At 42.9% G+C, this 14728-nt stretch overlaps 1 protein-coding gene across 1 annotated transcript in view; it reads right to left on the reverse strand.

Moving 5' to 3' along the window:
- The window catches only part of Ppp1r13b (protein phosphatase 1 regulatory subunit 13B), a 77021-nt gene that overhangs the window by 10606 nt on the left and 51687 nt on the right, over positions 1 to 14728 (reverse strand). Inside the window, exons 5-9 of the mRNA XM_036205693.1 lie at positions 12119 to 12220; positions 9851 to 10025; positions 8109 to 8305; positions 4059 to 4199; positions 869 to 1049 (exon numbers count right to left, since the gene is read on the reverse strand). Of these exons, the coding sequence (XP_036061586.1) occupies positions 869 to 1049; positions 4059 to 4199; positions 8109 to 8305; positions 9851 to 10025; positions 12119 to 12220 (796 nt within the window). The remainder of the gene's footprint in view (positions 1 to 868; positions 1050 to 4058; positions 4200 to 8108; positions 8306 to 9850; positions 10026 to 12118; positions 12221 to 14728) is intronic.

The raw sequence follows: 14728 nt of genomic DNA on the forward strand, positions 1-14728 counted from the left end.
CACAAAAGACTACTGCAAACTGGTTACTCCCCTGGTGAGGGGAGGAGAATCAAACATGGGCTTTATATCAGGAGAACAATGTTTTCACAAATTTAATACGCACATTTAGTGTGCCATGGCACAGGTTCTTAATTCTGTGTGTACAGGCCAACCGTAGTCATAAAATCTTACTATAAGGAAACCCTGATTTTTTTTTTAGACAGGTTCCTTGTGTAATCTAGCCTGGCCTTGAACTTGAAGCCACCTTCTTCTGCCTCCTGAGCGAGTACTGGGATCACAGGTGCATGTCACCATACATCCATTGGTTTAAAAACCATCATACTCTCCACGTAAGAGCCCAGTGCCTGGCTGGAACACCATGCAGTGAGTGTACTAGGGCACAGTGCTGGAGGCCTGAGTCATCACACTGCACAACTGCAAAGACCAAAGAAAGGTTTGTGGATTTTTCCCTTTTAGCCCTGACTTCTGGTGCTGGAGATCTAAACCATGGCTTTGCAGCCACACCCATAACCCACCCAAGTTTGTGGATTTTCTGACTGACGAAGATGCAACAGCTAAAGCACTGTCCACAGGAAGGCAGCCTTTGCCCAGCCGCAGACCCAGTCATAGTTCTCAGGGATAAAGAAGCCTGTACTCTATGCACCCTTGGAATTGATCCTTTGTGGTTTGAAAAGCACAGTCCAGACCTTCAGATCAGTCAAGATAGTTTTGTCTTGTTTTAGGGTCACTGTTATTATAGAGACCAGGAACCTGGAGCTGGGGGAGGTGGGGGAGGCAGAGCCTGGGTTAAATATAGACAGGGCTGCTGTTGCCTCCACACCACTCTCTTCCCATGCACTCTCCAGAGGAGAGGACTGGGGCCACTTACCAGATTTGGATCTTCCGTGGGTAGCACTTGAGGCAATGGTGAGAGACTGGGGCTTTACAGGGTCCCCTGGGAGAGGAAATGCCCCAGCACTGGGAACCTGGATATAAGGACCCACAGCAGCGACCCGACCAGACGTGCTCAGGGGTGACTGTGGTGATGACGTGCCATTCACACGGTTCAGCTGCAATGAGGATGAAATCAGAGTCAAGATTCTCTTAATACTAAGTTCAGCAAGAGATGGTCAGGCTGGGAAAGAGAAAAAAAAAAAAAATCACTCAGCTTGTAATCTGGGAAGTTCCTTGCCCTGAAAGACTAGCATGTAGAAGGGGAGCCTTCAGAGAACTTGAGTCATACTAAACACTACCCACTGGTACGCTACAAAAACAAGGAGTTGGCATGATGACTGCACCAGCTTCAATAACCCATGAGCTGCCCCCTCTCACTCAGGAAAAGCTATCCCCCCTGTTGTGCGGTAAGAGGTACTGGTCAAAGCCTGCTTCTGTGAGCATGGCTTCAAATCCTTCTCTGTCACTTATTCACTGTACTAGCTCAGGCCAGTAACTTGGTCTCTTTAACCTCTGTGTCTATACCTATAGTTAGGATGAGAGTTTTCATAAAGATGCAGGGCGAGGTGCTCAGGCGAGGTGCTCAGGTGACGCACTAGTCCTGACAGGGCCCCTACATTTCTGAGAGCAGTTCTGCTTTTATAAGCAAGGACACGACCAGGTAAAAGACAATGGCCAAGATCAAAAGGGTGTACAATAGGATTCTAACTAGAGGACCACGGGCTTCTTGCTAGGAAGGCTTTAAATGGGGAGCCATGGATTCCTTAAATTGTCTGCATGATTCTGCCCACTGGGAATGGCTCAAGACCTTCCCAAACACTCAGAAGTCCCTAGGATCTTTAGGAGAGCCACAACTCTGCAAAAACACCATTAAAAAAATTTTTTTTTTCAGAGCTGAGGACTGAACCCAGGGCCTTGCACTTGCTAGGCAAGCGCTCTACCACTGAGCTAAATCCCCAACCCCAAAACACCGTATTTTTTTATAAGATCCCTGAAACAGCATAACCTATCTAGCTATTTGTGATTTTAATTTTTTTAAAATTGTGGTGTGCAAATGTGCACAGAGGTCAGGGACAACTTGTTATAGGAGTTGGTTCTTTCATTCAGTTGCACCATGTGGGTCCTAGGCTTGAACTCATGTTGTCAGGCTTGGGAGCAAGTGTATTTGATGTTGAACCACCTCATCAGTCCTGTGATGAGTGGGGTTTTTTTTTTGGGGGGGGGGTTACTTTTTTACATCTTGGCTAAGCCATGGTGCCCAGATAGGTACTCAAACAGTAGTCCAGATGTTACCAGAAGGCCTTTTTTATTTTTATTTATTTATTTTTTTTGGTTTTTTGAGACAGGATTTCTTTGTGTAGCTTTGCGCCCTTTTCCTGAACTCACTTGGTAGCCCAGGCTGGCCTTGAACTCACAGAGATCTGCCTGGCTCTGCCTCTGAGTGCTGGGATTACAGGCGTGCGCCACCACTGCCTGGCTAGAAGGCCTTTTTTTAAAACATGAGATTAACATTTAGTGGACTCTGAGTAAAACAGATGACACTCTGTAAGATGGGTAGGTCACATGCAACCAGTGCAGGCCTTGAGAAAAACTAGTCACCCAGAAAGAAGGGACTAGAGCAGCCAGCCTTTACTTAAGCTCCTAGGTCTCCATGCTGCAATTTTCAGACTTGCTAGACTTTATTAACTCATAAGCCAGACTGGAGAGCTGCTTTAGCAGCTAAGAACACTAGCTGCTCTCCTAGTGGACCTGGGTTTGGTTTCTAGGACCCACGTGGCAGCTAACAATTGTCTGTAACTCCAGTTCCAGAGGACCCAACACTCTTCTGGCCTTTGTGGGCACTGTGTGCATGTGGTGCACAGACATACATGCAGGAAACAAACACACACACACACACACACACACACACACACACACACAAATAAAATTTGAAATAGAAAAAAAAAAAACATATAGACCAATTCCTGAACATCTTTCTTTTCCTCTCTCCCTCCCTCCTCTTCCTCTCTGCAGAACTGTTTTTACTCTTACTACTCTATATAAATAAGCACGCACATGCCGGGCAGTGGTGGTGCACACCTTTAATCCCAGCACCCGGAAGGCAGAGGCAGATGGATCTCTGTGAGTTCGAGGCCAGCCTGGGCTACCAAGCAAGTTCCAGGAAAGGCGCAAAGCTACACAGAGAAACCTTGTCTCGAAAAACAAACAAACAAAAATAAATAAGCACGCACAATCCTGTCTCTCATGGCCTCTGTGTTGTTAATCTTGAGAGAAAAATGTCATTTGAAGCTGCTCCAATTACTGACCTTTAAACTCGGGTATAGTACAGGGTAGCTCCGTGAGACACAGATTGCGGAAGCCCAGTCCCTGTCTTCAACCATCCTTCAAATCTACCTCCACTGGGCAAAGCTTTCGATGCCCACACCTGCCTCCTCAGAGCATCACTGGAGTGACTGAGGCTGACAAGAAGACAGCTGTCACCAAACTGTCAAGTGTGTGCACGGGAACCCAGGGCAGGGGAGACACCAGTCTGGGTGTAGAGGGATGGATGTGGTGTCCAGTCAGACACAGGGAGTAGTGCTGCTTCCCACTCACTGAGAGGCAGCATGATGCAGAGGGTGGTGAAGGGCATGCAGACCCTGGACCATGGTACAGCATTAGATGTTAAAGGAATGAGACCGTGATCTCGGGCAGTGCAGACCACTAACGTAAATTACCACACTCCCATTTCCATTGGAAATTACACACTTTTCTATACCTTTGTGTCTGAATTAAGTAAGAGACTAGAGTCATTAGCAATTATCAGCTCTAGAGAATAAGGGGAAGATTTCCCTGTGAATATTCCTGCACTATTTCAGTTTTTGTTCAAGAGTATTTTCTATGTGTGAAATTTAGAATAGCAAATATTTTTGAAAATATAACTCTATAGCATTTTGTTCAAGATTTTTGTTGTTGTTGAGACACACCTTCCCTATGTAGCCCAGGCAGGCCCCTAATTTACAAATCTCCTGCCTCTACCTCCTAATATTGGGATTTAGGGTACATCAGCAATCCCAGCAACAACTGGCAACTTTTAGATGAAACACCAATAGCAGTGTAGCTCACAGCCGTCCACTTTCACATGCCTGGATTTTCTTGCCATAAAGGCGTTCACGCAGCTCGTTGATCCGCTTATCCATCATAGCCACTTCCATGTTGCGCTTGTTTAAGAGCTCCTTCTGCTGCTGGAGCTTGGAATTCTGTTCCTGGTTAAGCTGGTTACGAATCTGCAAAGGAGAGAGTACAACTTAACAGCTGCATTAACTACATCCTGTCAGGTTTCTAGTAGGCAGGGTCCCACATGGGTTCCACGTGTGAATCAAGAAGCTTATGTCTCCTCAGGGCTAGTCTGCTCTGGCCACAGCATGATGGTCATCTATGCAGATGGAAGATGTTTAGACTCCATAAATCCAAATGACAAACACTTTAAAAGAAGTGTAATCTCCACAAAGTGGACTAAAGCATTCTAAAAAGCAGCTGGTTAAGAGCTCACAGCAGCTGTGTGTGGAGGGACACATCCTTAACCCCAGCACTCAGGGGGCAGAGGCAGGTGCATCTCTGAGTTCTAGGCCAGCAAGGGCTACACAGTGAAATAGTCTCCAAATTAAAAAAAAAAAAAAAAAAAAAGGTCCTAGCAGACAACTCATTTGCTTTTTAAAAACTTAGAAATAGATCTGTGAACTACCTACCGGAAGAGCTATGTGATAAAATCGCTGATGCAAGAAGAGTCTCTAAGATCAAAAGGAAACACCAAGCTAAACTGATAAAGCTGGGGAAGGTAGCTCATGCCTACAATCCTAACACTTGGGAGATAGAAGCAGGAAGATCTGGAATTTCAGGCTAGCCTTGGCTCTATGCATACCAAGTTCAAGGCCCTCTTGGGGCACATGAAACCAGTCTTAATAAACAAACAAACCCTTACTATCTGTAACCATTTCTTTTTGTTTTTTTTGGTTTTTCAAGACAGGGTTTCTCTGTAGCTTTGGAGCCTGTCCTGAACTCGCTTTGTAGACCAGGCTGGCCTCAAACTCACGGAGGTCCATCCACCTGCCTCTGCCTCCTGAGTGCTGGGATTACAGGCGTGCGCCACCACCGCCCGGCCTGTAACCATTTCTGAATGTACGTTTGAAAGTCTAGTTTGGATTGACTTTGTTATACAAGATCACTCAAATAAAATGACTATACTACTTCTCTCTCTTGCATAGCTGTCTGCCAAACACCAGATCCTGGATGTTGTTAGGGTGCATCTCAGTGTCATGTCTTCACTGACAGGTGTGCTTATCACCTGTCATGAAAGTTGTATTTGTAAATGTAGAAGTGAACTGTGGACATGTGATAGCCAGGCCATTTCTATAATGGCCCTATGTTACAAATACATAGTTGCAGTAAAATAGATCCTTTATTAGGGTTATAGGATGTTGTGGAATATTATTTAAAGATGTGTTACATTTGTTTATGCTGTGGAGTGTTTAATGATGCAAAGATGTGCTTCATTCTTTTATGTTTATTTGTTTAACTCTGTAAAGTTGTGTTACCGTGCCTGTCTAAAACACCTGATTGGTCTATTAAAGAACTGAATGGGGGGGGGGGGGCTGGAGAGATGGCTCAGCGGTTAAGAGCACTTAAGCTGCTCTTCCAGAGGTCCTGAGTTCAATTCCCAGCAACCACGTGGTGTCTCACAACCATCTAGAAAGAGAACTGGTGCCCTCTTCTGGCATGCAAACATACATACAGGCAGAACATAATAAATAAAATCTTAAAAAAAAATAAAAAAAAAAAAAGAACTGAATGTCCAATAACTAGGTAGGAGAAAGGATAGGTGGGGCTGTCAGGCAGAGAGAATAAATAGAAGGAGAAGAAGAGGAGCGAGAAAAGGAGAAGAGGAGGACCCCAGGGGCCAGCCACCCTGCCACACAGCCAGCCTTGGAGTAAAAAGGAAAGAAAAAATAAAGAAAGTAAAAGCCCAGAGGCAAAGGTAGATGGGGCAATTTATGTTAGCAAAGTTGGCTAGAAACAAGCCAAGCTAAGGCTGGGCATTCAAAAATAAGTCTCAGTGTATTTATTTGGGAGCTGGGTGGTGGGCCCTCAAAAGAGCAAAGAATAAAAAAACCAACTATAACAGAATAAGGATAGCAAGGAACTAATAGTTTATATGTTGACCTCATCATCTCTCTTGACTTATGTTTTCTGTTTTTTGTTGGGCTGTTTTGACTTAGTTTAGTTGTTTTGATGGGCAGTTGTGGATGTTAGAGAAAAGGGTTGCTTAAAAATGACAATTTGTTATTTCTGCTTTGGAGAATACTCAATTCTAAGTTTTGATTTCTGGCAGGGCAATCATCCCACAACCTAGCAGTGATGAAGCAGAAAACTCTGCCTTTTAATAGTAATGTGTTTTCTCATAAGACCCCCCCCCACACACACTCCCACAAGTTGTTTTGGAAAGCAGAATTTATGGATAGGCTGTTTGTCCTTTATTTTAATAAAATGGAACATTTCTAAAATAAAAAAATATATTTATATTAGTTAAAAGGTCAAATTTTTAGCTGGGTGTGGTGGCACATGACTTTAGTCTTAGCACTATAAGAGGAAGAAGCAAGAGGCTCTCTTGAGTTTGAGGCCAGACTGTCTACAGAGTGAGTTTCAGGACAGCCAAGGCTACACAAAGAAACTCCTTTTCAAAAAACAAAACAAAACCAAAAAAGAAAAAGGTCAGATTCTCATTTCCAGGAGACGAAAGAAAGAAGGGAATGGAGAGGAGAAAGGGAAGTGCAGCTTTGAGTCTGGACGTGTTTGCACAGATGACCTGGTACAGCACAGGGAAACCAGCAAACAAGTAGCTTTTGTTTGAGTTTTGGTGCAGGAGATTAAACCCAGGGCCTTATAAATAACGGCAGACAAGAACTCTACCACTGACCGGCATCCCCAGTTTTTTGTTTTTGCTATGTACACAGGTTGGTCTTTCATGCTCAATGGAGTGCTTATGGAACCAAGATAGGACATACATCTGCAACATTTCCTCTCTTCAAAGCACATGCAGGACAAGGGCCAACAGCACTCTATGAGGTCAAGCTTGGAGTCCTGGGGAAGCAGTCCCTGCAGCAGCTCTCAGAATCTCAGGAAGCAAACCCCTGACCCCTGAATGAGGAGCTTTAACTATGGAAGTGACAGGGAGGTTACAAAGATAGCCGTAAATTCAAAATACAGGACCCACTTCACTGATACTTATTATTGTTTATGTATGTGTGTGTCTGTGCCACTTTATGCCACGTGTGTGGGTTCCTGCCAAAGCTAAAAGAGGGGAAGTTGGATCTCAGGAGCTGGAACTACAGGCTGATGTGATTCACCCAATGTAGGTACTGGGAACTGAACTCTGCTCTTCTGAAGAATAGCAAGTGCTCTTAACCACTGAGCAATTTCACCATCCCCTATAACTAATATTTTTTAAAAATAAAATAAGAGAGTCTAGACGTCATTAGAATGTATCCCTTGTAGAAGACAGGCAATTATCTTGGTTAACTCTTCACGAGCCTGGAACACTAGCACACATACTTACATACTCACACATTCCTATTTGTGTATGGAAACAAGACTGGAAGCAAAATACACTAAAAAACTAACTGAAGTTGGAAAAGCTACCACATCAAAATAGCCTTACAGTGTTTCTCACCAAAAAAATCCTTTAAATCCCACACACTTAACAGCTGCTTAAAAATGTGAAGGAATGGTAAAGAAGGTAATGCCAACAGCGGCTCGGTGATCTTGTCTGTAGTGGAATGTCCTCATAACATGATCCAGTACCTGATTTAGCAAATGCTAATAAAGAAAAGCATAAAACCTGTTGAATGGCAGGAAGCTTTTGAGAAGTGGAAATCTTTTTTTGCTTTTATGTATGTATGTGCACCATGTGTTTGCAATGCCTGCAGAACAGAAGAGGTCATCAGCTCCACTGGAAGTGGAGTTACATGTTCATGAGCAACCATGTGGTGCTGGAAACTGAACTTGGGTCTTCTGCAAAAACCTAAGTGCTTAAGAGCTCTGCCATCTCTCCAAGCCAGAGAAATGGAAATGTTGAGGGCTGAAATTGGAATGTTTTGTCCCCACTAAGTAAGGCCAAAGCCCCAGACCCAGGCAATTACCTGTAGCTCTTGGTATAGTCGTTTTAACTCCACTGCTGCTGGTCCTGTCAACTTGCCATTGTATGACTGGAATCCATTCAGTTTTCCTTTCTTTAAGTCTTCTAGTTGCTGACTAAGCTGATCAACTCGTAAGATTGCAGTCTGAACTTCCTGCTTCTTTTCCTGGAACATGGCACTGAACCGTTCTATCTCAGCAGCTGTAATTATCAGAAAGGGGAAATGGTTATTTAAGGGACACACTCTGTCTTCATTGCTATATATAACACTAAATTCTGGTTATTACTTAGTTAATATTTAGTGCTAGCCTTGGATTGAAGTGTATGCATAAAAATAAAAAAATATAAAGTGTATGCATAACCCAAAATAGATTTTTTTTCTTTCAAGAGCTACAGCTGGAGAAACCCCAAGTCTCACATTTGCCAGGCAAGTGTTCTAGCCTACCAAGTTCCAGAATACACTAACAGATTTTGAAATCCGTGATGTGACTATGCTGTGGATATCACTCTGTACAAATAAAATGCTGTTTGGCCCGTGGCCAGGCAGGAAGTATAGGCGGGACAAGAGAGAAGAGGATTCTGGGAAGTAGAAGGCTGGAGAGAGACACCGCCAGCCGCCGCCATGAGAAGCAACATGTAAAGACACTGGTAAGCCACAAGCCATGTGGCAAAGTATAGATAAGCAGAAATGGGTTAATTTAAGATAGAAAAAGTAGATAACAAGAAGCCTGCCACAGCCATACAGTTTGTAAACAATGTAAGTCTCTGTGTGCTTTCTTGGTTGGGTCTGAGCGACTGTGGGACTGGCGGGTAAGAGAGATTTGTCCTGACTGGGCCAGGCAGGAAAACTCTAACTACATGACTATTCACTTGCTTGCATTTGTTAATAAATATTCTTTAGGGACATTACTACAAAACCTAATTTGGTCAAGGTACTTCAAAACCTCAGAGAGCAAGATAAAAGCATTGTTGAGAAGATCTTACCCATCATTCTAACATTAAATAGACATTTGTTAGACTGACAAGAAACAACCAATCAAACAAAACAAAAATCCAGAATTCACACAGAAGCAAAAGAAGCACCTGCATGATGAAACTGACCATTTGTTGAGACGAGGCCTTACTCCATAGTCTTGTCCTCCACCTATGCCTCTCAAGGGCTGGGATTACAGGTATGTGCACCACACCTGGCTATATGGTCATCTTAATGAGGTAGTTAACAAAAACAGATTACTCATTAGGGCCCCTGGAGCAGCCTGACACCAATCCAAAGGGCTGATGTACTCACCGTAACAGAAGGGGCCAGAGCTATTCTGAAACAAACTGCATGTCATAAATATGCAAAAATAACCATAGACTTATCAAAAAAATTTTGAGTTCAAGGAGACAGAAATGTGAACTTCCTAATGAACTAATATACATTATACACATTCTCCAAATTATTACACTGTGCCCTATAAAAATTCACAATTAAATTTATATTTAAAAAACCCAGGAAATTAATTTCAAACAATACCATACTAGAACACAACCTTATTCAAACTTCATTAGTTTTTTTGCAGGGAATTTATATTATTTGAAAAAAAAGTCAATTAACCCAATGAACTTCATCCTCTTTACTGCAGGTGAGAGTAAAGTGTTAGAACATGTAAAATGCCACGTGGATTTGTGACTGGAACTGCCAGGCAACTGGCCTGTCTGACTAAACTTAGTCTGGGCATATGGGCATGGGCTGCAGGCACATACACAGATTGCCGTTCATCATTTTGCTGTAGTCGACTTGTCCTCTCATGGCACGAATCTTCTTCAGCTTGTTCTCCTGGGCTTCAACTCGTTCTTTCAATTTCTGAAGCTTTTCGTTTTCAGAAATAGACTGCTGCTGGCGGCGCTCCTGTTGCTTTAGAAAGTGTAAACGTTGTTCCTAACAAAGAATGAAAAATCTAAACTTTGCAAATAGAAACTTTTGATTACATTTATATATTATGAGTTTGGGGATTCTTAAGGCAGACCTGACTACATGCACTGATCTGCACATTCAGCTCATGCCAGTGCCTCTGCCGAAAGGTCACAGCAAGGACTCTGTGTGTGCCTACATTTTCCTGTGTGCAGGAAAATATGTCAAGTCCCACCAGCCTTGCTTCCCGCTGTCTGCGCAGAGTTCCTGATGCTACAAAGTACTTCCAAGGTCCCTCACTCCATTTCCTAGACAGCACTTTCTACATGGGAAGAAGGATGGGGATCAATCACTAGATGAACCTCCAACTCTGTAACTCATACTAGGCCATCAAGGGACTCTGCTTTATTCACGATTAGTGTCTTTAAATGGTGAAACATTTCCCAATAGGACAATCCTAAAATAAAATGCACAAAACACTCTTCAACTGTTTTTTCCCTACTCATGTGAAAACATACTTTAATGGTAAGTCAACAGCAAATTATTTGTGGTCCCATCTATGTGCATAAAGTGTTCCAAAATGAGAAGAGGCTTATGCACAATTCCATAGGCTTTACATATTACACTAAGGCACAGAAATTCATGCTCAAATATTTCGGCTTGAACATTAACTTGTGATTTACACTGTGGAAAGTATCTACAAAGTTTTCTTCATTACATTTTAGAGTGAGTCTGTGTGTATACATGTGTGTGTGTGTGTGTGTGTGTGTGTGTGTGTGTGTGTGTGTGTGTGTATGTAAGATCCCACAGAGACCAAAAAAGGGTGTCAGATCCCCTGGAGCTAGAGTTACAAGCAGTTGTGAACTGCCTGATGTAGGTGCTGGGGACTGAACTTAGGTCCTCCACAAGAGCAGCAATACTCTTAACTGCTGAGTCATCTCTCCAGCTCTATAATACTGTTTTGCTTTTTTTATTCTTGAGGTACAATAATCTTTGAGACAACTTTTTTTAATGTGTGAGTATAGTGGGTGGATGTATACATGTGAAGGTCAGAGGGTAACCCATAGGAATTGGTTCTTTTCTTCCACCACGTGAGTTCCATGGAATGGAACTCAGGTCGTCAGGATGAGCCATCTTGTTGAGACAACTTTTCAAGACAAGTCCAACAAATTCTCTTTTACATATAAGCAGTCAGAACAGTGAACTACATACAGTAAATGGAAAAGACAAGATCGGTAACTTGGTGACTGAGTAACTCTCTCTGCAGAGAGGACAACCAGGCCAGCCAGATGGGAAAAGGCATTTGTCACCAAGCCTGAACCTGAGCTCATCTCCTGGGACCCACATGGTGGAGGAAGAGAACCAACTCTAAAAACTTGTCCTCTTCCCCACACTTGTGCCATGGCAAACGTGCCACCCACACATCTACACTTAAACACACACAAGTAAAAGAAAAAAAAATCACAAAAAAGAGACTAAGCCAAGCTAGAATATTCAGAACACTTTGAGACATCTCATAACATGAATAACCCCCATAAGGGTGAGTAGTGGCTCTGATCTTTTCCAGCTGATGATCAAGCATAAGTAAATCATGATTTAGAAAAATTCCCAAACCTACTTTATGGGGATTACCTACGAAAGGAGGACTTGGGGTGTATTAGGAGTCTTAACCATGGCCCACACTTGTAACCCTAACACACTCAATGTGGAGGAGCATTTGGGAAGCCTGTTGGTTAATTGGCCACCATTCTTCCAGGGCCCTGTCTGAGCTTTCATTAGACTACCAGTCTTCTCCAGGACAGAAAGCCAACTACATGGCAGAGATCTCACCTAGGGAAACTGGGAGTAACAATGGGGAATATCTCTTTCCACATCTGCCTGCCATTTGGTTAGGACCAGTCACATTCCAATAGAATACTGTGTTGGCATGTGCACCGAGGACCAGAGGTTCTTGCTTTGATGCAACTCCAACATCATCAAGATTCAGGCACCTGTGCCATTACAGAATGCAACACATAAACACTGCTCAGCACTTTCCTGACAATCCCATCTCACCACCCATGAAGGTATCCTCAATCTGAAAAACAAACATTCTGAACGGTGTTTCTTTTTCAATGTACCTTGGCAACCAACATTTGCTGCTGATTTTCAATTTGCTGCTGTTGCCTGGCTGCCATATCTTGAAGTTCTGAGAGGGTAAGTTCAACGCGTGGATTCCCAGCCTATAGAGAAAAAAAGTACTCATTGGTGTGTACTTCTCTCTGCATATTACCTTTCTCTAGTGCCAGAATTCACACGAGGCTCAATTTTCGAGAGGTTCCCTAGGAGTTAGAAGAATAAAACTTTTTTCACAAGAACTTCTATCTGGTGACCACTTTTATTAAAGGTAAATAATAACAGATATATTTTTTTCTCAATATCATTTATCTAATACATAAATCTCAGATAGTATATTTAATAATGAACTCAACATTATGTGACCATTTGCAGATGTGCATAACTGAAATTCTTTTGTTTTCAATAGGGATTTAACAGGCATATTTGACCAAATGTGGCTGCCAAATTTTTAAAGACAAACAACCAAAAAAGTCAATCTGCAGGTGACAAGCAAGAAAAAACCATTTCACTGTCACTTGCTCTAGAGGAGAAATACAAATAGAATCTAAAATGCAAATGTCCATTAAAAACCCTCTGTGTGGCCCACCTATCACCCAACAGAGAATGGTGCGTACAGCTTGAACATAAAAAGAAAGAACTAGGCCATGACTCCTGGCCATGTACCCTTTCCACACAAGCCTCAGAACAGCCATCAAGCAGGTGCCAGGGCACTCCACCTCCCAGCTGAGAAAGCAAGCAGAAGCAGACAGCCTGTGCTTTTTTTTCTTTTTCCCCCTTCTGGAGCTGAGGACCGAACCCAGGGCCTTGCGCTTACTAGGCAAGTGCTCTCTACCACTGAGCTAAATCCCCAACCCCAGCCTGTGCTCTTTTCATGCCCACAGAGCTCACTAAGCCCCACATGTGCATGATGTACTGTCAGACATGCTCCATGCTTCAAGTCTGTATGCTGGGTATGTGAGGACTCTGGGAGAGGAGCCATAGAAAAGATGAGGAACAAGCTAACGGAGGCAGCTACGATAGCTTCAGAGTTCCATTCTAATGGGCTGGTCTTCCTCTGAACCCTTCAGTTCTAACCAAAAAGGCTGTGCTGTAATGGCACCCCTCAGATCCCCACTACCTACTTCCTACTTCTACATTTACACATACACTTAAGATCCCTTTAAGTCCTAGCACCCTTTATCCCTGTACAATTATTTTTCTAACTTTTGAATTTAATTTTATGTATGTGGGTGTTCTGCCTGTACATATGGTCTGTGCATCCAGGCATACCTGGCGCCCACAGAGGTAAGAAGAGTTACAGACAGTTGTGAGCCACATATGGGTGTGGAATCAAATCTGAGTCCTTGGAAGGGCAAGCTCTTACCTGCCATGCCGTCTCTCCGGTGCAGCCCATGCTCTACCAGCTCTGCCTCTTCCTCAACTCTTAGCATTGAACCAGGATTTGTTCAACATTCTTATCTAAACATTATTCTTTTACCTAAAGACCCTGAAGGAGCAACGTGGAGCTGGCCTCTTTTAAAAGTTAGATATTTTGCATTAATTAGTTAATTAATTAGTACATATACCATGGTGACAGTCAGAGGGTGATTTAAAGAGGCAGTTCTTCCATTGTGTAGATTTCAGCCACTAAATTCAGGTCCTCAGGTTTGGCAGTAAGCACCTTTGCCCTCTAAGCCATATAAGCAGGGTCACCAACTGCTTTCTGCCAGAAGTTGAATCCTGCTCTGTGGAGGGGGTTCATGCCTGGTATTTTAAGCTTGGTCAAAAGCCCATTAGTAGAGGTCATAGGCCCTAGGGGGTAAGTTAATCCTGTTGTCTTGCTAAATGAACATAAATGAGATAGCTGTGGTTTGTTCTGTTTCTCTGATCTTCCAGCATTCACTCCAATAACTGGCCTCAGGTTTGTTTTTATTAATAAGACATTTTAAGATTCCTACTACAATAATGATAAACTCTATTCAAAAGGATTTTTTTTTTTCTCCTTTTAAGTTGCTTTTTGCCAGGGCATTCTTCCACAGCAACAGCAAAGTAAATAATACAGGTCCCCAGAGCATCCCTCACAAGTCCCATTAAAAAGAAAGAAAGGTGATATTCTGGTATTATAATTTCAGGTAGGAAGAATTCATTAGTTTATTCAACCCAGTTGTTCCTCTGTTGTGTGATATTTTGTTTGTGTTCTGACAAATAAAACTTTCTTGGAGTCAGAGGGTGGAGCTAGCCACTAGTTAACCATAGTGGTTTGGAGGTCTGCATAGGGAGGAACAGGAAGTGATAAGGCGGAGCAGAGACAGGATTTCAACCCTTTTGGACTGGAGGAATGGAAGAGGAAGGAAGCAACTGTGGCTGTTCTCCTGCTTCTCTGATCTTTCAGGTTTTACCCCAATATCTGACTCCTGGATTTTATTGATAAGATTACTTCGATTCATGCTTCATTCCCTCAAACTGGGACAATTCAGAGTAGCCTTTGGCAGAGTGTGATGATCTACAGCGCTTCTACTCTACTGTACACATGTTCTACCTCTTGTTCTGACATGCTCTTGTGTTGGCATTTGCAATCCTAAAGATGCTTTCTTGTCCTTTAAGTCCACATTGAGAGCAATCTACCTCAAGAT

The sequence above is a fragment of the Onychomys torridus genome, chromosome 14 (genome assembly GCF_903995425.1).
Source record: "Onychomys torridus chromosome 14, mOncTor1.1, whole genome shotgun sequence".
NCBI lineage: Eukaryota > Metazoa > Chordata > Mammalia > Rodentia > Cricetidae > Onychomys > Onychomys torridus.